The 26,323-nt window shown below is 39.4% G+C and overlaps 1 protein-coding gene across 5 annotated transcripts in view; it reads right to left on the bottom strand.

Moving 5' to 3' along the window:
* SHISAL1 (shisa like 1) overlaps nucleotides 1-26,323 on the bottom strand; it is a 70,829-nt gene that overhangs the window by 34,645 nt on the left and 9,861 nt on the right. For all 5 annotated transcript variants that reach the window (XM_048301225.1, XM_048301226.1, XM_048301228.1 and 2 more), the window contains exon 2: nucleotides 3,350-3,448. In XM_048301225.1, the coding sequence (XP_048157182.1) occupies nucleotides 3,350-3,416 (67 nt within the window). In that variant the 5' untranslated portion in view covers nucleotides 3,417-3,448. The remainder of the gene's footprint in view (nucleotides 1-3,349; nucleotides 3,449-26,323) is intronic.

Here is a 26,323-nt window from a genome sequence, read left to right as displayed (position 1 = left end):
AATCACTTGTTACCAGCAGACTGGTGGCCAGCCAGTCCATGAGCAATTTTTGGATAAACTCCCACCCCAGTTTTACTGCTGAGCATCCACCCCGTGGTATAGAAACCACCTTGGCCAGTCCGGGTCAGCAGTGCCAGCCTGTCACCAGCCACAAGAGTGGTGTGATACCAGCAGTGCTTTGGTCACCAGCCTAAAACACAGCCTTGACCCCATCCCAGCCAGACCTAGCACACAGTGAAAACACTTCATCAATTTATTGTAATCTGTGTAATTTCAATTGCTGTCTTTGCTTCTCTGTGGATCAGAGAGCCAATAAAAAAAGTGGGATTTATTTTCTTCCAAGTATTTTTTTTCTGAAAATAACTTTGCTTAAATCCCCAGCTTCAAAGGACCTTATTTCTATAGAAATACTTCAGATAAAAGTATTGTACCTGGAAAAGCCTTGTCTGTTGCAAAGGTGCAGCTGTGTCTGAAGTGGAGTTGCAAGTGCAATTCTCATGCTATTTTTGAAAACTGTTATTGAACAGTTGATACAGATACTCCTCTCTCTGCTCCAACTGATTTCAAGAGAATAGTCTGTCATGCTTCATCATCACAAGACTTGCCTACTTTACCTTAAAAACCACACAGCCAGGAAACATCAAACTGTTTCTTCCCTATCTGGTCGCAGTTAGAGATCTGCCTAATGCACATTTTTAATTTAGATACTAAATTTTTAAAGCCCCAAGACTCTCCGAATGGCTGGTGTTTATGAGCTTTCCATATGGAACCACAGAAATATTCATAAGTATGCATTTTACCACATGTTAACTTGCAGTATGGATGTTCATTTCCTACTTCAAAGAAAAAAATGCTGTAATGTGCAAATAATCTGACAATTTTTGCTTGTTAATATAAGTCTTGTTGTCATCACCGATTTTATAAATATGTTTCAATCTTTTAAATGAATAAGCATCAACATTTGCAAAGCCAGTCTAAGAGTTAGTGGTCAGAAAGTCATTCTTTCAGCATGACTGCATGGTGCTCCTCCCTTTATTATGCATTCCTTGTATGCCCAGTACAACCAGTAAGTGTTCACAACCCCTAAAATGTCATTGTGATCTTGCTGGCACTGAAATAAAATACCTCAAGTTTCAGTATTCTCAACCTAGAAATTGATTACTAAGATTGTGAATCTTAGTATACCAAAGACTTGGAAGTAAAGCAAGATCTTACAGATGGAAGCCTGTAAATCTGGGGCACTCGGAGGAAGTCTTGCCATTAGATTTTCATTTCAGCTCAGGTTAAAAATGATGCTCCTATCATTCCAGTGAGAGTAGCATCCTTTTTTTCCTCCCCCTGTCCTTCCCTACATAAAGCCAGTACTTCTTCTTTATGGAAACTGATCTGTCTTGGACAGAAAAATGACACTGGCTGGCTGAAAAATAATAATAAATTTCCTCCTGCAAAATGTGTTGTGAGTTACCAATGACCTAAACCCATTCCTACAGATGACAGTGGCAAAATTCCACAAGGAGGGAGCAGAGTTTGGCTGGCATGAAAGGCTTGTGATGATTTCAAATTAAGCCTGGACTCTACATGCTAATAATGGCCATCAGATGATAAAATTCCAATAGCCAAGGAGTAACAAAATGATAAGAAACACATTTACAAAGCCGATAGTTATCAACGATAAATTATGTAAGAAGTAAAAGCTGTGTGTAATTGGTTTCAAATAAAAACATTGCACTTCAGAGGCAGTACTCTTAAGAGAGAGAGAAAAAAAATCGTAACAGTAGTTTTATATCTGGGTTTGAGGGAATACACCAGTGGCTGAACACAGCTGTTTGCATACACAGTGCAATCAGAGTGTCCCACTCAACTCCAACATAAGTATTCCTATCATCTTGAGGAAATGGGTTGGAAGAGTGGGATCTCAGGACAGCTCTAGTAGAAGTCCCCTATAAAGAGTGGCAAAGGTATGAAACCTTAAAAATCAACAGAAGAGGCTGGAGCAGCTGGAAATTTTTGTGATGTTTGACCCCTGTTTGATCACTTCATTGAAGACTTTTTGGTAACTGACTTCATTCCTACACCAGGGAGGTAGATTTTTGAAATTTCTTTAGCCTAGAAGACAACAAAGAAGCACCTCCAGCCCCTGTGCCTGATGCCAGTCCATCAGAAGAGGAGGGCAGTTCCATAATTAGGAATGTAGTGCCAAACATGGGGATGTCAGGGGAAGGGCTCTAAAGGAAAAGAACAATTTAACACGAACAGAGGAGTGGTCTAATTGATGATATTATAACACTGTTAGCAAAAGGGCTGTGTCAGAGCTAAATAATGAGCTATCATTAGCAAGAATCAGCTTGAACACTGCAAACAAGTGATGAGACCGTGGGCAACAAAACACATGCTTGAACTGACTGGTGAGGATATGAATATTAATGTTTTATGAATATTAAAGACCTAGACTGAGTAGTAACAATTTTGGCTGGAGCACAAAGATACTTTAAGAAACATGGTGCCTGGTAAAGTTTTTACTGTGGTGGCTGGGGATGCAATGTACTACAAGGGAATAAGGAGCAGTGATTGAAAAAAAAGAAGTCTTTTTGTACTAAAAACTGCTTCAAGAATGGAGGATAAAAGAGATTGAACTGCAAGTTAAACACCTGTAGGACCAAATCTACTTAGACTGAGAACCTTTTCAAATTGTATTTTAAACATTCAATCACAATTACAGAAAACCCTAATGCCATAAATAACTTCTGAAGAACAAATACAACCAATAATCAGAGCACTCAGCTGATTCTCAGTCTAACAGCTGGCACATTTCCACACACACCTTTTTCTGTGTGCTAATAGCAAACATCTAGAGCAGAACTACCAAGCATCAGGAGAAACATCTCTGTTCCAGTCAATTCTTTAGATTCAGGAAAATTACATGGATTGCAAGTTCAATCCTTCAGATTCTCTGGTGTGCACGTAGAAAAACACACAACTGGAACCTGACTTGCTCTGCTTCCACTGGATGGTTACTTGGCAAAATGGATGTATTTTGTGGTGTTAGAGAAATTATTCTTTTCTTTTACGTGAGCTGAAAAAAAAGCATATCAAAAGAAATTAAGCTACTCTTTCAACTTTCCAGTCTGCTTTCTTCTTAAAGTGGATTTTCAATTCCATTTCAAATTCCAGCTTCCAGTTCTTAACTAGATGATCTTGAAGGTCCCTTCCAGCCCTAACCATTCTATGATTTATTTATTATGCAACTAACAATCATTTGGTCTTGTTTGTTTTGTAAGAAGACGGTATTAAATTGCAACTATATTTTCCCTGTGGCACACATCAGTACAAGATAAATTACGCAAGTTACCTGCTGACAGGAGTAATGAGAGCAGAACCATCAGCACATTCAAGGACTGTTGACCACAACTTGTCATCGTTGGCTTTCATTGGTCCATTAGAGAATTACCTGTGGGACAAGATGCAACATCGTGATTAAGTGTCTGCTTCATCTCCTCTCGTCGTTCAAATATTCACTTCCCCACAAAACTTTGGTAAAATGAGATGGCTTCAAACAGTAGGAAAAATATCATACTTTTTTCTGGACTTACAAGTGAAATAAATTCTCCTTTCTATGATTAAAATTCCTTTCTCATTTCACCATGGATATATACAGCTGTTTACATACTTTTCATTAACCCAGAGTAGAGATGAATCATATGAAGTCTTTACTGAATAGTCATACGTCCCCTGTAACCTGCATCCAGCAGAACTGTGCTTGTTTTACTGTCACACGAACAGGCTATTGTATTATATGTGTAGGGGCTGGAAAGGAATAAACAACAGAAAAATAAATTGGCTGCTTTGAAAGTCAATCTCTTTTACCCCATTAGAGGGTGCAGTCGCTCAGAAAGTGGGTCAAGCAACTGAGATGGTTGGAAACACTTCAAAAAAGTCTTTTCATTAGAATCAGAGCCTCTCACGGGATCATTACTTGTTGTTTTCCTAGGACGGGGAGTGAGAAGTGATGCATTTTGGTTTGACTGGCAGCCCTCCTACAAAGGCTCTCCTTGGTGTTTCCCAGACAGGGCGAGTCCAAACTCCTCTTCATGTTGATTCAACAGCAGCAGCTGCAGCAGAGACTGTCCCACGTGTCACCACCAAGGTGAGCAGGAGCGGGTGGTACCTGGTCCTGCTGTCACTGATAAACCCTTCTAACGCTGGGCCTTGGAGGTTTTCAGCATCCTGGACTCACACTGACTTCAGGGCACAACAAAGAGGCAATTTCTGCCTTTGTACACGAACATTGGGAGCTTGGGCCCCAGGCAGGATGGCCCAGGTGGTGCTGCAGCAAGCTGGTGAGGTGAGTCCAACTCCTGTGCTGCTAAAATTCTTCTAAGGTGTTTACAATGGAGCAGCTTGGGGAAAAAAAGGGAAATAGCAATTTCTGTAAAAATTATGCTGCTCCTGACACCTCAAGAGACACATTTTGCCAAATCCTTATGAAATAAGTGCTGTATCCTATAAATATTATGTGGTTTACTAGTTAGTGTCTGCTACAACCTACTGAATCAAGTTAAATCCCCAAACAATTGCACCTGCATGTAACAAAAGGAGGAGGGGGTGAAAATTAACACACCATGAGTAACTGAATTCTGAGTAACAGACGTGGGCACTGGAGGGGAGACACAGTGCTACCTACAACATGTTGAGAGGCAAAAGATTTCTCACAAACACAAAATGCTGTGTGTGGTGCAAGCAGATTCACCAAAAACCATCTTACATAAAAAACAACAGCTCACAAACCTAAAAGTCAGTGTAACTTTTAGAAGACATCATGACAGTTTGCACTGTTTTCTGCAAGCATGATTAACACCCAAACCACTGTATTTGTATCTTTAAAATAAGCCAGTTCCTCCGGAGGAAAATAATTTGAAACTGTAACCCTAAAAAGAAAATAAAAGTGCAGTAAACTAGGAATGCTAAGTAAGAATATTTCTCATCAATACTGTTTGAAAAAGCTGCCTCCTTTTTTTCACAAGGAATATCATATTAATTAGAAAACTAAGCAGACTTAAAAGTTGGAATTGTATTTAAAAAAAGAATAATAATTAATATAAACCAGAGGTTGAGAATGGAGGAGTTTAATCAAGAAAAACAGCTACAAAGAACAAGTTATTGCCAATATTGACAGGAATAAAAGGAACCTGATATTTTCCTGAGTAAACCAAAGCTGCAGGAATTCTGGTGGTGATTCATTACTAAGGGAAATCTTGGCCTTCATAACAGTTAATTAAAAAGAGATCAATAAACACTCCCGTTGTGTATCTGGGACGACAAAGATGTTTGGTATAGCTGAGACTATTAAATATTTCCATACCAAGAATAATTCAGGATGACATTATTGAATTGATACTAAGGTTTGTAATTTAATATTGGCTATTCTGTGCAATTTGTACCTAGTTATTTCAGCAGAGCTGGCTGGGGGATGTGTATATAATTTTTTCAGTTTGCTGGAAAACAATGGCAACTTTCAGATGACCTGAAGAAATATAAGAACATTTTTAGAAGTGACATAATCCAGGTAATCACAAGCTTGTGAGTGTGATGTTGATCCAGACAAAATTAATGGCATGGTTAATATACATTCCAATAAGTAAATAATTAAGGAAATAAATATAATTAATGTGATTACTGTGGGCTTATGGCAAAGTTAATTTTATTTCTCTCAGGGTTGTGTACTAAAGTAGCTTAAAGACAGTCATAATGCAGTAGATGCTTGTAAAATATCTCACTTTAGTAGCATGCAATTTGAGCAGGCAGTGAGAATGACCAAAAAAAGCTTCCTATCAGCTGTGGAAGAATAACTCAGTCTGGAAATCAGGTGCACGTCTTGGAAAGTACAATCCTGTACTAACTGAGTACAGCCTCACTGGTAATTTCTTAAACAGCACTGGAGGTAAAAATCTGGAAGCTTTTTGGGGAGGGAAATTTTACTCAATTATATCCAACAGAAAGGGCAACAACGAAATTGGCATTTTAATCCAAATCATGCAATGCTTGTATTTTATTGAGTGTCAGCTGGGAGGATCAGAGTGGGGGACTAGAACAGCGAGAGCTGCACATTGAGAGCCAGCAGAGTGACAGAACCTGTGTAAATGAAAACACACATACATCTAGGTGTATATTTGTGGCAGTAGGGAAATGCTCCAATTTTATACCTTAATTAATAAGCAATAATTTTATTGCTTCAGTGATCATTAAACAGAGTAAGACCATTTTTCAGGGGTCAGAAATACAAATAACTGTTCACTCCTTTTTTGAGTTTTTTACATGCTCCTGTCTGGCTAAAGCCATCGTATTTCATGCAGTACCATGATGACATCTCTGAGCTATTAGAGCCCAATCAGCCACTGGAAGAGATGTGGAGGACAACAGGTGATATGCTACAAGGAAGAGCTTAAATCATAAAAAGTGCTTCCTGATGTCAGGCCACAATAGAGAGGGCGGAAACATGGTAATTATCAGTGATCTGGATAAATAAATTATTATTTATTACTGATTGAAGACTGATATGATCATCAGAGCATTACATCCAAAGGACAGAGGAAAGGAGGATTTAGTTGCAATTTCTTTTTTTGTATTTTTTAAATAAAATTTGAGGCCCTGCAGGCTGTGTGATTAGGTTTTTCTTCTAGTTCAGAAAACCATCAATTAGAAGGGTGGTCTAATGCACCAGTTTTCATTTTTAATGCACCATTCGAAGCTTATCTGTGATCACTGTGGAGGTAATGATGCTGCCCATCCTTTTCCTTCTCCTTTGAGATTCGTACCTTCACACTACCTCCTCCTTTCTGCTAGAAATCACAATTGTCTCTGCAGCTACACCAGAAAGCAGACTAAAGAAATGGTTGAGGAATTGCATTTTTAGAGGCCTTTTCTCACTGTGTTTCCACATCTTGTCCTTATTCCCCTTAATTATCATTATTATCATTATTATTTTTAAGCAAGCAGCTGCATGGCACTTAGGTGCAGGCTGGGGTTAAACGATGACATGTCTAATCTGGAATGGAAGAAATGGCCCTCACTCATGATTTTGCTATCTTCTCATGGATAAGGATTCTGTTCAGAATATTGCTTTCCCTTGCAGCAGACCCAGCCATGCATGATCCAAAGAGAGCCACACAAAGGAAAGGTGCTGTAATGTTATCATCAAGGAGACTATAGAAATGTATCAGCTCATTGTGCCACACTTTACTTTTCCATGACATTTTAGCTCTCACTCTGTTCCTACGTACACTGCTTTGGTTATCCTCATAGTTTTATCTAGCTGTCTTTTCTTGAAGGGAATCAGTGAATCACTGCAAAGAAAAGCTGCCAAGAGAAACAACCATTTCATGAGGGAAGATTCTGATGAAGAAATTATCTTCCCCTGACTTTGAAGGAAAAGTTATGTTTAGAAGAGATGTCTGTAAAACAATGCACATTTTGCATTTCTTGGTTAGTAGGAAGAACAAAAGGAGCTAGCAAGGGAGTTTATTAAATGCATCAGCACTGCCTGACAAGTCCTCTCTGCATAGAACAGAAAATAGGGCAATTCGGGAGATCATTTAATTCCTTTTTCCTGTCATAGGATTAAGAACATCTAAACCATTCTTAGCAGAAGTTCACAGGATTCCCACCACCAGTGGTTTTCTAAGCTTCTCAGGCAGTTCCCTAGAGTGTTTCTCTACCCTAGAAAGGTTTCCCTATGCCCAGCTTGCAGCTCCTTTGCTCTGCTTTAAGCCGTTCTCTATCAGCGGTGGAGCTGGAGAGTGATTTACCTACAGACACCCTGGTTACAGCTCTTGGCATCAATCTTTGAATTAATACATACAAGTAGTGCTATTGTATCTTCACTCAGCCTTTTCTTAGGCTAACAGCTCACACTTCTTGCAATCTTTCCTAAGAAAACATCCTTGTTACACCTTCTATGCCCCCTCTTTTATCTGCCTCTATCCCTTACAGCAAGGTTGTGCAAGTAACTTTGGTATCATTTTGTTTTCAGTTGCTTGCATTTTCTTAGTGCCCTGAAAGTCCTAATAAACATCCCAACAGCTGCCAGTTCTTCCAAGGTAAATAAAAACACAGCATTACCGAAGGCAGAGAGCCATGGAGCTTCTGCTAATTCTCAGTTACTCAAGAGACACACAGGTAAATCCCTTTTAAACCAAGAGAGGCACATCTACAAAAAACTACGTGGGTAAAAATACATCAGGGTACATGACAGACAATGCTGGTTCATTGTGGAAGCAGTAAGGAGATGAGGAACATGACCAGGGCATCACAGTGGTTGAGAAAGCTGTTTAAAATTAGATGGAAAAGAAGAGGCTGTGATCCAAACCTAACTCCTAGTCCAGCTCTGTTCACTTCTCACATTAACTAGGCCTTAAAAATGCATCCAGTGTGCGCTCATAAATGCTATTACAATGGAATTACAGGCTTATTTCAAAGGAAGCCATATAACTGGCATGAAAGAAAACCTGATTATTAAGAAAACGTGGTTTCACACTGCAGCAACCTCAAGAAAATGTTTATGAAAAACAGATACTAGTTTTCAATCGACAGTTGTCTTGAAACAGCCTATGAAAAGGAGCTGCTGGTAGAAAACCTTCTGGATTATAATGCAGCATTAACATGACTCAGTGCCTCTTCCCTAAAAACATCTCACTACACACATGCTGGAAGTTAGGCATGTGTCAGTCTCTATCCAACAGCAGATAAAGCATTTGCAGTCAGGGCTTTAGCACTGCTAAAGGTGAGCAAATGTATATTACACTACCTAGGCCATGAAATTCTTCCCCCTTATTTTATGAATTTTATAATTGAAAATATGAACTGCTTTTCACCCCCCCAATGTTTATTATTTCCACAGCTGTTCTCCAAACAGTTATGAAGAGACAACATGCATGAATCCTAAAAATAGAGCTCTGAAGTACAGCCTGAAGGTCATCTTGAGAACTTCAAGCTGTTATTAACGTGATGAGGCCAAGAAACCTGTACCTGCCACAAGTGCCAGCTGTCAAAGGCACTCATTCACCTCCTTTTACCTCTCTTTTAACCCTTTCCCCTTTTCACCAACACATTTAGTTGGTCGTTGGGAACTGTCCCACACCACACCCTGAGAGAAACATCCAAGTTGGAAACGGGTTTTAGCAATTCCCACCCTAAGCACGATGCACAGTAGAATCTGATACAGAAGTTAAAGGGTCCCTTTATTACAAGAGAATTAATTTCAGACAGTCAGTGGTGCATTCAGACCTTATAACCACAAAATTTAACTGACGAGAAAGTTCCACAAGAGAGCGCAAACTTTATTGACAGCCAAAGTCCAAACTGTCTCCATAGCACATCTAAAGGTATTAAAGACAATACCATAATGTAGCTGTAGTGCAAATAAGTGATTCATTGCATATTTGCATTTGGTAGAATAAATGTTTGATTTCCTAGATTTACTGCTGATAAAAGTCAGAAAATTTTAGACTGTTGTCTTTCCTACAACTGGCCCTCCACTTTATACATTAGACCTCATTTTGGGGAAAAATACCTGAATTACTTTGTGGAGACAGTCAGCTTTGTAAAAATAACAGCTGCAGTTGTGATGATTTACTGACACTGACAGCTAACTTCAGCTACAAGTTAGTGGCAACTTTCTCACTTGTCATTAAACAAGATTCATTCTGCAGCCAAGAGCAGCAACCTTCCTTAATGCTCTGAAAACACTGAGACTAAAATATTTGTATTTTCTCATTTGCATGTACTTTATCAGCCTGAGCGTAGGCAGCTGGTAAAGGTTTTGTTGTAGTCATCCAGAATCCTTATTTTTAGTGAAATAAGTCAGTTCAGATGTACACCTGTATTACTGAGTCAGCTGAGGGGATTTTGTACAACTCAACATCTATGATCTGTGGGAGCTCAACCGAGTGCTCTGTTAATGAATTCATAAATCTGGCGGGGTGAGACTATCAAACTATGCACGAAACAACACAGTAATCCCAGGAAACTGAATTTTCACTCTGAAATTATGAATGGTCTCGGTGTCCCATGAGGCAGGAATGGGAAGGAAATACACACTGTTGTGTAATAATATTCTAAGAGAGTTTAAGAAAGCCGTGGGATACATTTTTAAGTGATTACAAATATCTACTGTTAATCAAGTTTGGGTTTTTAAAGAAATGCAAGGAAACTTCTACTTGTGTTTTTTGAGTTACTTTCGGTATGGAACCAGAGAAAATGTGCTTTAATTTAAAATATTACCAAGTCTTAAAGCAGTAATACCATTTCTACTAGTTTATGTGAAACAGTTTGTCCAAGTAATTTTAAGGATATTACTAAGAAATAAAATGAGTTTTGATGGTAAGATTAGAGGTTTTATAACAGCTAGGTTTTAAAAAAAACTCCCAGATCTAATCCCTCATCTCTGCTTTACAGTATAGCTCAAAAACTTGAGAATGTGTGTACCTGTAAAAATGGCAGTAAACCTGGCTAGTGTATTTTTAATATCCATTTGAGAAAAAAGTAATATATCAGCAGTTTATCTAGGGAAAAATGTGAGCATATTTTCAGTTTCTCCAATATGCTGTCAGCTGTATATATACAGAAACCAAAAACTACCTACAGTCTCTCTGGGAACATTTTTTGACATGTTTTTCTTTCAAAATGGCCTCTTCTGAAAAATAAACCTTCCTGTGCAAAGTCTGTGCCACCTAAATTTTATTTCATTCTCACATTCTTGAACATCAATTATCAACATCTGCATCTAGTCAGATGGGTTTCTAACCTTCTGTCACTCTGGGCCTGTAGACATTTTCAAATGTTATTTTGTTCAAAAGTGAAAAAATATGAAGAGCAAGTTAAACAAAAAGTGAAGTCAACTCCAAAAAACATTAATCATGTCAAATACAAAGGAAATCAGAATTCTCATAAATACTTTTTTCCTCTTTCCGTCAACTTTAGAAAGGATGTTTCCTTTTATAAATACAAATTATTACTCCATTCCTTTACAATCTAATTAAACATTTCAAAATGCAAAAAAAGTACTTCTTTTTTTTCCCCTCCTAAGGATCATTTAACCACGCCAACACAAAGCATAGCTTGTCTGACATAGATGGATCTGCCCTACAAGTATTTTGGCAGTATTATTCCAACTTTCCTAAGGATAACACTTCAATGTGCAAAAGGTAGGACTTCTTCATTTTGTAAATCTGAAACTACTCAGAGTTTCCTTAAGAGGAAAACAACTCTGAATTCCTGCAAACATTTTGGTCAAATCTTCCTTACCCTCTCATTAAAGAAAATGATGAAAACCATCCACTGGAGTAAACTGAGAAATCACAGAATCAAGATGAAAGGGACCCACAAGCATCAGCAAGTCCAACTCCAAAAGAATTTGCCTCTCCCCTCAAAACATCTGCAAATGTTTCATATGCTGAAATGCTTCTCAGTAACATCACAGATGAAGGTTGTTCCTAAAGCAGACTCCAACAGGAAAAGGAGCTGTCACTGCACCAGCAAAGGAAAAAGGAAACTGTGTGGGAGCCTTAACCAAGGAATGTTGGAAAGAAAAAATGCACAGTAGAAGGTGGGAGTAACTTCCTTTTCACCTGTTCTTTTGCCTCGTTCTGACTGAACACACCAGCCTCACACTGCAGCAGAAAATGCCATTTTTCACTGCTGTACACATAACAAACATATTAAAAAGCTGGTTTTAAGGGCAGTATGTGGCTGTACTACTGCAACCATCCTAGCTCACAGCCGTTCTAATTAAAACCCCTAAATTTTCAACCCCAAGAACACCGGATTGTTAACAAAAACTTAATTTTTAAAGTAACAATGCAGAGGAACCAAGGAAAATGCTAGTGAATCCTTTGTCCTCTCTTCTTAAGCAGAAATACCTGCAGGACAAAAGAAAGGACAATTTTTAGTAGTCAGAACAGCAGGTGTGGAGGTTGCCAAGCAGAAGGAGAAAAAGCATGCAGAGCAACAGAAAAGTGGCTTTCAACAATTTCTCTTTTTCTTCTTTTTTTAAGCGTGCAATTTTTGGAACTGAAAAACCAGGTAAAACAAAGCTGTGCTGTTGGTGGTGACATCACACGCCCCCAAACTTTGTTTCACACCCTTTGTTTTACAAGATGTAAAAACTGCTTATTTTCTGCCTAGCTTGGGGTGTCTGCAGATTTTATGCTGTGCACAGAGGTGGGTGCGAGAGGAGCTGCATCCAAAGGCTTGTACAGAATTCCACAGAGATTCTGATTCTTGGCCTCCCATGGATTGAGCATCAAACACCCCTCTCATCACTGAGCCCAGGGGTGCTGAGCAAAATGGAATATACCAGAAGCATCAGCTGCAGATTGAAGCCACAGACATTTAATATTGATTTGGATATGCTCGGTGGGCAGGTTTACATCCCTCACACACAGCATAATCCAGGGTCTTCCAGCTACTACAATCACTACCACATTTTGGCTCCAAACAGTCCCATCCTTAAAAGTGGCTTCCATCTGAAACACTTCCCATTTATAGGTGTCTAACTACAGCAATACACAGAGAACAATTTGCCAGAACTTTCTGAAATGGTTCCTCTGAAAGTGAAAAGTGACATTGATTTCCCATTTTCCTTAGAAACCAATATATAGAATACCACCAACAGAACCTCTTATGGTCCAAATATTTGGTAAGTAAGGAAGAAAGTCCAGCATGCATCACATACATAACCCAGCAAAGTTATTTACCAGCAAGCAAACTGCAGTCATGAAGTCTGTTCCTTCTCTCAGATATTTTGGAGTCCAAACAAATGGAAAAAAAAAAAAAAAAAAGACAAGTGGAAGGGTGGCACTATTTCTAGTTTACAGAAAAGAAGCTGATGCTCAGAGCAGCTACAGTCATAAAGGAGGACTACAACAGAATTGAGGACTGTACATCAAGTTTCTAGACCTAATGCTTTAAACAGGAAACACGGATTTAAAAAGCCGTGCGGAAAGTGGTCGGGGTGGGAAAAAGAAACATCACCTATGAGAATACAAACTCACTCGATGCTTAAAAGATTTTCATGAAGTTTATGTACAGAATTCCCAGCATGGCTTGGGAATTCTGCTGCACCCAACTTAGTAATGGTCAACTAGTCAACTTTCAAGTCACTGCAAGGTGTAATGATGCCTCTGGATTAGTAAAGCTGAAAAGTGGCAGTCAGAGGTTGATAACAACTTTCTGATGGGAACCAGATACCAGCCACTGCATCTTTGAGATGCACTTACAAAGCCTCTGACCCAAAGAACTGAAAGTTTAATTATACCTCTGTATAATTAAATACACAGCTCAGCTTAATGAGAGGTTGTGGTGAAAAGATACAGGGATACCAACATCCCTTAAAAGCATCCTTGCAGAAAACAACCTTAGATGTCTTTGAAGGATCATACTTAATCTCCTCAGATAGTGAGGAACAGCTCAAAATTAGGTAAAGAAGTAAAATAAGAATGCAGAGTTTTAAATCCCAAGAATTATTTAAAAAATTAGATGTTTTATTTCTGGAAATTTTGGCTGAACAACTGCATTTCCTCTCTGCAATAACACTACATCACACGCATTACCTCATCAAAGTCGACATTAAAAAGCCCTTATTTATATAGGGAACAGTTTCTCAGAGTCTCCTAACGACCCATTCTTTGGGGTATTTTAGCAACATGAAATTAGTTATGTTTGGTAAGCAGCAATTTTATTACCATATAATACAGGTGGTTTTAGCTATTTCCCTTAAATGGGAAGCACAGAAAACTGATCATAAAACATACTAAAAAAAGCCCAAACAAACAAAAAGCTGGAACTACAGCATCTAAAGCAGGGAGGGCACAATATGCTTGCAAATTTTATGAGCAGAGTGTTATTTTAATCCTGGTATCTCAAGGCATTTTCAAGGTCTGTTCCCAAAATACTATATCTATTGTAACAACACTTATTTTAGCCTCTTGCCTATTAAAAATATAATTCTTTTGGCAGCTGCCACAGATGCTCATTCTGCAATGATTTTCTTTTCACTAACCATAAGGGCTTTTACGCCCACTTTGTAATATACTCACCAGTATGGATGAAGTCACATTGCCCAGACAATCAATTTTGTGTCTTGGCACAGTAAACTACATCCAAAATATATTTAATTGTGAAATCCTTAGAACTTCAGTGTAACTGAACTGAATCTAATGGACTCTGTGAAGAGCACAGAAGCTTTTTATATTTAAAATTAACTCACTTCTTACAGGTTACAAAGCAGAATTCCCCACATAAAGAGGCCTAATATGGAGAAAGAAGGACTGGAATCTGCCTTCCTTATTTTACCTGGAATGACAACTCTCAAAGACATCTCTGGACAACTGTAGGGGAAAATACAGCTATTATTTTAAGAGGCAAATGATAGAAATATCTAATTTCTATCTCATATAAGTGAGATAGAAACTGAATGACAGCGTAATGGGGAACAGAGTTCTCCAAGTAAGGGAATGGTAGCCAGATAACCTTATTCTATTCCTTCCCATCCTCTACTTCTTTCAGCTGCTTAAATCATTATTTAGTCCCTCCAGCAAAAATGGTGTGAACAGAAATTACCAGATCTGAAAAGCCCTTCCTGTTCTTGAATTTTATTCTGAATAATTATTTTACTAAAAATCAAAGTCAGCAGTCCATTCCTCAGCTTCCTTGGGAATCAACTGTCTTCTCCACTATTAAACATACTGCTCTGCTTTGTGGCATTTCAGCAAAGCTCATATGTCACTCTCTATTCTCCTTGTTGTCCTATTTTTTTTTCCTCTTCAAATAAATCCTTCTATTGGGTAAACCCCTTATCCCTGAATCCTCATGTTTTAATATCTGGGCTTCAACATCAGTTAAAAGGGCAGGCACAGGCTGCAGCATGGTTTGGTGTAATTTCTATCATGTAATCACCATCTAGGATTAGTGTCCTTTTCAGCAACCAAAACAGTGGCAAATGAGGCTTGCCCAAGGGCTCTTGAAGAGCCAGTGCATCAGCTGTTGGAGCTGCTGTAGATCCAAAATGTAACCTCAAGTAAAACAAACTTTACACTGTCAGTAAACTCTACTTTAAGAACATAATCTGGCCTTACAGTTGCAGCAAAATGTAGCAAGTAAACACAGTCCTCCTAAGAAGGCTTAGCCAATCCAAGGTCTTTCATGCAAAGACATAATTCATTTTTATTTAGCATCTTATACATTCTGCAATAATACAATGCAGAAATTTGATTGTCCTGGCCACAATGAAAGGTTAGGAAAAAACATTGTAAGCTGACCAATTAAAGGAAGTCATCTGCCCAAAAAATGGTTTACATAGTTTTCAAAGGCCAGAAATTCCACCTGCACGAGACTCAAAACATTGGAGTAATCACTGGAACTGCAACAGGGCTTTTTGGTTGGCAAAATTACTCCTTACAGCTGCTAGAACTTTAGTTCATCATCCTAGTTTTCTGCTGACTGGTAGAACGACCAGATGGCTGTACTCTAGTTCAGTAGGTTAGAAGATCCTATCAGTCCAGTCTTCCTCCTGCAGAACTGACTTCAAGATATGCAGGCATGAGGAGAAGTTTGTCTTATAGATAAATTTCTTCTATATTCCTCTAATGAGGCTGAAAATGTTTTGAAGGAAAAAATTCATTCCTGAAAAGTCTTTATGTAATTATCATAGCAACAAATTATTACATTATTTATATAAATGTCTGTTATTCTCCAAAGCTCTTATCAGCATGGATATCTTAATTCAATGACTTCTATTGATCAGCTGTAAATAAATAGTAATTGCTACTGGGCCAGTTTAATATTCTCTTATTCTTGCTTTACAAAAGGGCTGATTTGCCCTTGCTGTATCACTGCTTTTGCATCCCACTTCCCAATAAAGTTTCATTTCTCAGCGTCCTCTTTGGAAAAAGTATCACTTGTCCTGTGAGAAATATGGGAGAAACTCAATAGTCTTTGATTAGGAAATTAAGCTTGGATCATAATCCTTATTTCAAAGAAGCACTCAGAAAATGAAATATTGAAACACCCATTAATTTGAAGAAGCAAGAAAATATTTTACATTAAACCAAAAGGGCAAACCTGCAATTTCATCATTCCTGTAAGAGCTAAGCATAGCAGCTTCTGAAGGCCATTTTGAACAATGAATTTCCAAAGCAAGTCATGCAATCAATCATCTTCCTTGTATTACAAGGTAATTAACAGCAATTGGGAAGGCCATTCTAAACTACAGAAATCTCTCTCGGTCTAAAAAGAAAACTCACCTTGAAGCACAGCACTGATTAAAAAAGAATTAAAGAAAAATCACACTTAGGGAAGCATTTCTCAGGTAGTCAGGCCTTTAGCTTGAAAGTGCAACATTGTGGGCACCAAATTCTGCATCACCCTTCTCAACAAGGTTCATAACCACGCTTGGCATCTGCACTGCGCCTGCCTTCCAAATTCCCTCCTTGTCAAAAAAGGGCTCTTCAACTGAAGATGACTGTAAAATACGCTCAGAGAGGAGAGCAAGATTCGTGTGGAGAAGTGGTAATCTTCTTCAGGGAAGCCAAGAGGTGGCAACCAGAACTGACACATCACAGTGTGCTAAGAATCCCTGCTGCATATGAAAGAGTGAGCCCCTTTGCTTCTCTAGCATGAAAATACCTGGCATTTTCAAACACAGGAAGCAAGCCATCAAGAAACCCAGAAAGCATTGTTTCTTAAAGCAAGCAGAAAGGAAAACTGACTAGGAATGGAGACAAATAAGACAATTAAAGGTAACTTTAATTGTTGGTGCTGCTGGGCAGGGCTGGCACAGCATCCAACATTCCCCCAGCAGTGGGCTGGGGGTGGGCAAGGTCCCACCAGGGGACACAGCCAGGCCAGTGACCCAAACTGACCAAAGGGATATTCCCAACCATGTGACGTTGACTCATACAAAACCTAAGAAGAGGAGGAGGAAGGGAGATCACTGATTATTTACCATGTTGGCCTTCCAGAGCAACCACTGTGTGCTGGAGCCCTACTTCCCTTGGATGCTGCCTCCTGATGGGAAGTAGAGAATAAAATCTTTGGGCTTTTTCCTTTGCTCGTGCATATCCAGCCTTCACTTTTGCTTTAATAAACTTTATCTCATCCTCCTTGTTTTCCATCATGTTTTCTCTACCCTGTCCAGCTAAGGAGTGATAGAGTAGCTGGGTGAGCACCCACCATACAGATATTGGGTTTGCCTGGCAAAGTTCTGGTTTTGGGAGGGCTACAGGGGTGGCTTTTGTGAGGAGCTCCCAGAAGGCTCACCCATGTCCAGCAGAGCCAATGCCAGCTGGCTCCAGGACAGACCTGCCACTGGCCAAAGCTGAGCCCGGCAGAGATGGTGGTGACACCTTGGGGATAATGGACTTAAGAACAAAAGAAAAGTTCTTGCACAGCTGTAACTGGGTGCAGAGAAGAGTGGAGTGAGATGTGATGAACTGCCCTTAACCTCCATTCCCAACTCCCTGTGCTGCTGGGAGGAGAGGAGGGAGAGAATTGGGAATGAAGTTAAGCCTGTGAAGGAGGGAGTGGTGGGGGGCAAGTGTTTTAAGATTTGTTTTACTTTTCATTATCCTGTTCTTTGTTAATGAATTCAACCCATTTCCCCAAGTCGAGTCTGGTTTTCCCACGACAGTGATGGGGGAGGGATCTCTCCTTGCCCCTATCTGAACTCCAGAGCCTTTCATTATCTTTTCCCTCCTCTGTCCAGCTAAGAAAGGCAGTAATAGGGAGGCCTTGGTGGGTGCCTGGGGTCCAGCCAGGTAAAACCGACCACACAACGCCATTCAGCAGCAACACCTTGGCTTCTGAAGGTCTCTGACTGGCTGCTAAACGCCTGAAATACAAGACAGAGAGATGCAGGCACTAAGAAGAGGCCCGTGGGGATATCAGCGCAGTGAACTAGAAACAGTTTGAACTGAACCGTCTCAGCTGCAACTGTGCAACACGGTCAGCTCAGGAGAATGTCCCTGTGAAGGACAAACAAAGCATCTGCAACTAAAACAATTAATTTCAAAATTCAGGGCAGCCGGACTGGTGTAACCACCCACAGACATCTTCCAACTTTCCAGTGATCAGCATGGTTTTGAGAGCAAACATTGCCATTAAAAAGGGAGAACTCCCACAGAAGTACACACAGTAAGATTTCAGAGCATATCAGTGCTTGGAAGTGGTACCAGTTCACCTGAGTAAGATGTTTATTTTGTTGTTTGTCTTAGAGGTGGAAGGGAGCAAGAACCAGCTGAGTTCAGCCTTCCTCCTGATAGGAGCACATCAGTGGCTCTCTGAGGCTACTCAGGGAGCAAACACCAGAACCACCAGGAAGTTTAGTGGAAACTTCCATTTTGTTCTCACAACCAGGGAAAAGCATCTAGATTATCCAGCTTTTCTCCAGCCAGGAAAACAGTTGCATTGTGTTTCAATTTGCTTTTGCATTTGGAGCATGAAAAACATTCTGGAGAGGTTTGTTGTGCCCAAAGGAAAAGAAATAATCAGGAGCATTAAGTATTTATATTGCACTGTATATATATTAATGTCACCTATTTTTACCACTAAAAGCTACATTAAAGCTCTTTTGCTTTTAATAAAATTTGTTATTGAAAATAAAAACTCTTTGTATATTCTGTATAATTCATATTGTTCTATCGTGCAAACATATGGCTCAGATTGCTCATTCACATCAAGAAAAATATGTTTATTCTCCCACTGACTCAGTGCTATGAGAAACTTAATTCACTCAAAAGTTACCCATAATATAACTCAAAAAATGAATATTTAAATCCTTCAGAGCCTTCTTACTGGGAAGAGGTAATCTGATAACTAAAGAGAGCTGATTTTCATCAGAAAAATCAGCAGCTTTACAACAAAAAATAACTACTGGTACAAACATTAGCATTTTCTTCATTGTTACAAATATGATTCAATTTGAATGTGTGCATACAGGTAATTTCCATCTATTTAAGCCCAGTCTGCAGACAGCACCCAACAGCCTGGAGTAGTACTTTATTACTCAGCTGTGCACTGGCTAAAATTTCTATCCAGTTGCTCAGCACTTCACAAGCAACCAACAATTTGGGTCTAAAGCAGGCTAATCAGCATAATAGAGTTATCTAATAACCACCACAGTGCTGACATGCCACTGCAGGCACACCCTCCCCTGCACAAGCACAGCTCTGGCACAGGATTGCAATCCTAGAGTATCAATGCAATCCCCTCTCTTCTTTGCAGAGTAAGAGCCAGACTGCAAAAAAACCAAAGATCCTCCTTCTCTTAATGGACTTGGACCTCTTTGATGTCTCGCTCTTCTAAGATGAAGCTTTTTAAAGAAGAAAGAATTACTCTGCCAATAATTACAAGCAGTATGACCACAAGTTTTACTTTTGGAGAACAAGTGGTGTGAAAGTGATTTCCTTCGTTATTTGAAAGGTTTCTGTTGTGTTTTCAGATAATATACTTTCAGGCATTCATCTTACAAGAAATATTCTTGGATATTCTTTTTTCCTTGGAAGTATTTCTGAAGGGTTTTAAAAACTGACAGGTATATTCATAGCGCCTTAACAAAAAGACTCCTCATGTGTGTGCAGCAGCTTGACTTTCACCCTTTGGATTTTGCAAAGTTATCACTGTGTCAGTCCTTTTGGTCAACCCAGAAGGATTCTGTATTGGACAAAGCCAGAATACATCATGGAAGCAACACCTGGGATCAGAAACTGATTCCAAAAATTTTGAAACATTCCTGGGTTTAACTGCATTACAGAAAACTTGCCTCGAAAGTTTCTTCTTCCACTGTACTTCACACTAAAATGGAAATGGCATTTTGGACTTTTCTGCTTTAACTGTCCTCAGTTTTTTGTGCAAAAATGATTGAAAATGATGTGATCTATGTGACATGATACATAGGATATGATGCCTGTGATGTGTATCAGATGACACATATGACATCATATGACACGTGATACATGACATCTTAGATATGACAATATGATTACACAAATCATATGTTATATAATGGCACATGGCAAATGCAATTTGTGTTATATATGAAATATATAAATATATATATGAAATAAATGTGATATATATTATTAATGGCACATATATGTGATAGGATATATGGCTTATATATATGAGAGAGAGATATGAGATATAACAGGACTTTTTTTTTTTTTGAGGGATCCTCATAAGAACATGTTCCACCAGACTAAGCTCACCCATTTTCTGGATTTTTTGTGTATTTGAAGAAGGAACGAATTTAGAAAAAACCAGATGAGTCACAACCTTGTGCAGTCCTGAACCCCGAATGATCAGGAAAGCAATGATTTTCATTACCACAATGCCCACTTCATGTTCAGTAAAAACTTTAAATATCATATAAGTTCTCCACTTAATAGCTGGATTCTCTGCAATCTGCCTGGATTAAGCTACATTGTCTCAAGATACTAACTGTGACAAATCTAATTTTCAAACCTACTACAATATGTTTCAAAATCTAGTCCAAAAGCCCTTTTACTGCCTTTCAGTAAAAATCACCTATTAACTATGCTGAATCACAGTGCACTGTATAAATGGAAGCAAGAATCTAATAAAAGATAGGATATTAATAAAAATGAGGAGTGGGAAGATGGATCAACAACTGAGAAAGCCGCTTAGCAACGAGAAGGGTGCAGAAATGAAAAGGATGCTGCACACAGGAAGCAAATTTATGCAAAACACAGGCTAGAGTACAACTGAACAAGGATCTGCCTTTGAGTAATAAAAGAGCATTTCTTACACATGTTTAGGAAAAAGTACTTAGTTAAAAAACATTAGCACTTACTACTGGCAACTGGACTACCAGGTATGGGGCAGGTATTTTTGGACACTGCCATGGTGTACATATCCTCTCCCCCCAGTCTCTCATCTCCAGAGAATTCAAAGGTTAAACAACCATGACCAATCAATGTATCAAAAATTTAATGTTTGAAATTGAATAGTTAAACAATGCTGCACATACCTGTGAAGGGCCTTATTTGAAATGTCAGCCTTGCTACTGTCAGGCCGTAATGAATACACAAGGCTCAGGTTTTCTGGGCACTAGAGCTCTGTTGTTTCATTTTCTTTCCTTGTCCAAGATCAACTTCATCAAAGGATGGGATGAGTATTTATCCAATAATTGACACTAATAAGAGAGGGATGGTGGGAACAAAACTTCTGGATAAGCTCACATTACCTAAAGCAGGAGCTGCCTACTGGCCCATGCTGATGGACTGATCATGTGTGGTCACTCTTGTTTCCCATGTGTAGACGCAGCCCTCTGAAGGGCCCAGCTCTGGGGGACAGACTGCTGCACCCTGTGCTTTGCTTTCAAAATCAAGCACAGAATGGTATTCTAGGAAGAGAAACAAAACTATCCAAACCACACCAAAATTGCACCAGGACAAGGAATCTGCTGCCCACTCAATGCCTCTTGTAGAAGAGGGGTGAGTTAAGGGTCCCTAAGCAGAATTCCCCTGGCAGATACTCAGACATTCCTGGGACACCTCTCACCTATCTTTAGAAACATTCTGCAGCACACAGATCTGTATCTATTCTCAGTTCAGTGGAGAGGGGCTTTCCACATGCAAATCAATATGAACATCTCCATTTAGAAGACCAAGGAGGTACTGCTGACTCCACTGGGTGGAGAGAACTCCCTTGTGTATGAATACATCAAGTCCAAAGAGTCAGAGTCACGTCCTATCTACTAGCACTGGGCACCAGCCAAAGGTGAGACAGCCTTAGGAAACCTTATTTCTGGCAGCAGTTGATTGTCTTTTAGTCAAATGTGACAGAGAGGGTTGGCCTCATCATTACAGATAAGTAAGGAACACTGCAGTGACAAGAGACCAGGGAAACACAGCAAGACCACTGGAAGATGCAGCCTTGAACTTTCTTGAGGAAATGAGGATGTGCCAAGTGAAGAAAATCCAACTATACACAGTGGACAGCAACCACGCAAACTGCAAAGAGCCCAGACTATTACCAGCAGAAGAATTCTGATGCTGAAAGTTGCCTGTGGACCTCTGGAGAACTGGGAGCACAATAACTTCCTGCCATGTGAAGGACAGATGCAGGGAGTACAAGAGGATTACAGTGCTTAACAAGAGCACGTGAGAACCAGAGCTTGCATAACATCACTGAGAACCATGTCAGGAGGAGAATTAATTCAAAAGTCTTCTTCTTCAGAGTTACGTACAAGGTTTTAGGAGAAGATAAGCAAGGCTATCAGCCTGAAATTAAACAGGCTGCTTAATACATTTGTGTTTGGCATACCCAAGTCAGCATGGTTAGCCAAATCGTGACCTCCAAACTTAAAGGAAAAGAAAGAAGTTAAACTGAGGTTCAAGAGCACTTTGCTTTTGCCATGGCAGAATACAGAATAAAATGCTGCAGTAAATGAAATGAGCAAGGTGTAGCACATAATGGAGGATTAACTAGCTGCTCACTAGCCAGGACACTCCTGCATACATCAAATTGCTAACCCAGGCTCCAAGGACAATATTTACGTGATAACAGAACAGATCTCAAGACTTCAAGCACTCAGAAGTCTGTGCCTTAAGACACAGACCAAAGTTCTTCTGTCATATAGCTGTTGGAACAACCTGTACAAGCAGAGAGTGAATGCCCCTACAGCACAAAAGGAGGAAGAACTTAAATACTGGCTGAAATGAACCAATCAAATATGTAAAAAGAGAATGAGGGGGAAAAACCTGGAGAGATAAATGACTCCAAATATTCCCTGTATCTTAAGACAGCACAAAGTTATGTATAAAGCTGTTGGTTGGAAGCTCAGAATACCTTTATGGTACCCATTAAGCAAATGTATTCTGTAGATTACTTTCCCAGCAAAGAAGGCAAATAAAGAAAAAGCATAGATATTTTGATGATATAAAAGGTTAATACTAGTAAAGCTTATGTCTTAACCTAAAAGAAATAGCATGACTAAACATGAGTCTGAACAACTCCAGGAAGAACTAGAATTTACAGAGTAAATCAAAGAAATAAGGTAAATTCCCTAAAAATAAAACCAACATTAATACCACATTTGCAAATGGAGGCACCCCAAACTGTTCAGATGACCACAAAGATGTTACAACAAAGGGCTGTTGCAAAAAACCCTCAATTTCCTTCCATATCTGATCTGAGTTGCTACTGTTTGTTGTTTATAATGCTCAGTGATGGTTCTGTCTCCTCGAGATAAACTCACATGAGGCCTACCTGGAGAGCAGTCCTTGTAAGTACAATGGTTAAGCACACTCTGTGACTCCGCAACAAACCAAACTCTTTTGCAACACCAGTAATTGAAACTTTCCTTCCCAAAGAGGTGCTGATTACCCTGCCTCTAGCCACAGTAAGGACACTAGGAGGGAAAATCCCTCAGCATCTGGTGACTCACTGAAAACATGGTTAGTGTCCACATGGACAAAACTTATGGTTTATAGAAGAAGGACGATTTGACAGCCTCAGAGGTTTTTCTTCTTGTTTGGTGAGGAGACACATCTGAAAACTACTTTATATCAGGAACCCAACTACTGCACCCCTGACAACACATAGTTTTAAAGCAGTCTGAATGAACACTGGGAATTTGATCACATTGAAGGTCCCTTCTCTCAGCACCAAGGAGCCCAATTCCTACTGCTGACCAAAACACTGCACAGGGAGCAAAAACCAAAAGCCCTTTCTGTCACAGAAACTTTAAATGTGCACAAGAAACACAGCCCAAAGCCATGGTGGAAAAGAGCTTTAGTGCTGCCACCTGAGAAAAGCCAACCATGCGTGTCTCTGCTGTCAGTGGATCAAGTACCACGGTGTCATCCTGCCATCAAGATGCTGTTTCTGAGTTAATGGATTTCTAGTGAAGACCAACCTCAATCTCTTTTTTGTGATTCCAGGTCTCTTTTCCTGTGCCACTGCTGCCCTTGATGCTGAAAACTAGTAAGGCAGAGCTTCCACATTCCCACTGTTACTACTCCTCTCACAAGCTTTGCCCATTCAGTCCTTCAAGGACTCTATGCCAGAAGGCAAAGAAATGCACAGGCTTAACAGAATTTCTTCACCAAATTTATTTCAGAGAATTTAGGAGTTCCAATTCCTCCAAACTACAACAAGTCCCAAGACACACTTTCCCTTACACTGAGCTGACTCCCTCCTCAAAGCATCCACAGCTTGGAGAACACTTCTTTGCCTTCACCCAGAAATTTTTAGTAGGATCTATCACTCACTGAGGAACTAGGGGATAAAATGGTAAATGAAATTCATGCCGGTAAATGCAAAGTAATGCAGGGAGGAAATCCCTTTCCCTCAGCACCGGGCAGGCTACTGCATCTTAGAGAGAAAGGAAAACTATAATGAAATAATGCACATCAATTCTATGCAGGTAGTGATTTAGTACTCAGTAGCAGAATTTCAGAAGCTGATGAGAAAAAAAAAGGGGGGGGGGAAAAAGAAAAGCTCATTATATCATGGTATGATTTTTCTACATCTCTAGAGCTGGAAAGGGATCAGAAATGACAAGGACAGTAAGAGGTGTAAAATGTTTTCTGTATGCAAAGCATTTGAACAGACTGGGAAGATTCAGCTGGGAAGGAATTTGATAAAAGTCTACAAAAATTTACAAGAAGCACTGACAAACTGAATAGACAGCAATCCTGCATCACTTCTCATAATACAAGAATTACCAGATAGCACTTTGAAAAACAACAAAAGAAGGTGGTTTTCCCACACAGCATGCAGTTTACCTGGATTTCTGTTTATAACAGAAGCTTACTTATCATTCAAGAACAATTAGACAAATTCTATGGATAGAAACTCCCACCAACAGCTATTGAACACAAAACTGTGACTCTGCTGCCAGACAGAATGTACCTGTGATGCAGCCAGCCAGAAGCTGAGAGGGTATATATGGAGAAACACAATTTCCCTATACTTAGATAAAAAAATACCTAGCCCAGCAAATATCAACAAGTGAGAAGAATGCTTAACCTGACCCAAACATCCACTCTTACACCTTTCTCCTGTGTCATCTGCCCAATCCAAGAGTCACACTGGTCTTTAAACTGTTTCTAGGAAAGCAGCTATTCCCTTTTGCTGTCACAATGAAACAGGAATGAGATCTCACCTTCTTTTTTTTTTTTTAAACACTCTAATGTTGTATTTATGCCTTACCCCATCCTGCTGATCACTTGTGTTTTGATGGCTTTACTTTCTGTTGTATCGCGCTTTATATGGTGCAAAACAATGAAGGGTTTGTGTTCTAGTGATCTTCTGTTTTGACCAAAAGCTGCCACAGCATACCATTTAAAAAGCCAGACCATGCAGAAGAATTCATTTTTAAAATTTTAAGTGGCAGTTTGCTACTTCTCTCTTAAAGCAATATGTTCCTCAGACATTATTTCATCCTCCTTATGTGCCAGAACTGCTCCTAACCACTCATATCATTACATTTGCAAAGATCATTCACTTTTGCGACAGAACAAATTTCAGGTTTAGGTGCCGGTTTATGTATTTTAAAGCATTGGCCTTTCTGCTTAGCCCTGTTGGAAATTACGGATCCCCTTGACGGGGGAAGAAGGAAGGCCAGAGAAACTGCCATTCCAATTAATTTCCATTGCATCCATCATCACTTGGTACTTCAAAATTCAGGCTCTGAATTTTTGAGTTCTTGCTATGAACACTTGCTGGGTCACTGTGTTTGTTTTTGGTATATCATTACACTTGTTAGCAGCAGAACACACAGCTTGCTTTACTGGGTCTGCTTTGCTACTCATAGCTAAACAAATTAATTTTGATTACAACCTTCTTCCTGCTCCCCCAAATGAATAAAACCATCATTCTGATGGATTGCACTGCTTGGATACAGAAACAACATGCAAGATAATTCCACCTTACAACTCAAGAGGTATTTATCACAAAATACTTTTTACACTTACTGAAAGAGGATTAAAAAATTTGTGATTCTGTGATAGCAGAGCCATTATGGGCTTAAGAACTGAAGATAACAAATTCCTTGAGGACCATGTCTTAGCTTTATTTTCAAGGAAAGGACATAGGTAATCTACTCCCTTAAGCAAAGCTTTGGGGGTTTTTTAGTGTTTTTTTCCTAAACTCTTCAAACTCTAAGTCTCTGGCTGTTCAATCATGGAAAACACTCCTGTGCAAGAGGACAGGACTTCTGAGGGCTTGCAATGACGATAGCTCTGGAAACAAGCTGATCATATCATGTGCTCAGCATCTCAATTCACAGGAAAAAAACATGTTCTTG

The sequence above is a fragment of the Corvus hawaiiensis genome, chromosome 4 (assembly GCF_020740725.1).
Source record: "Corvus hawaiiensis isolate bCorHaw1 chromosome 4, bCorHaw1.pri.cur, whole genome shotgun sequence".
NCBI classification, from domain to species: Eukaryota; Metazoa; Chordata; class Aves; order Passeriformes; family Corvidae; genus Corvus; species Corvus hawaiiensis.
This window is presented reverse-complemented; position numbering and strand designations above follow the sequence as displayed.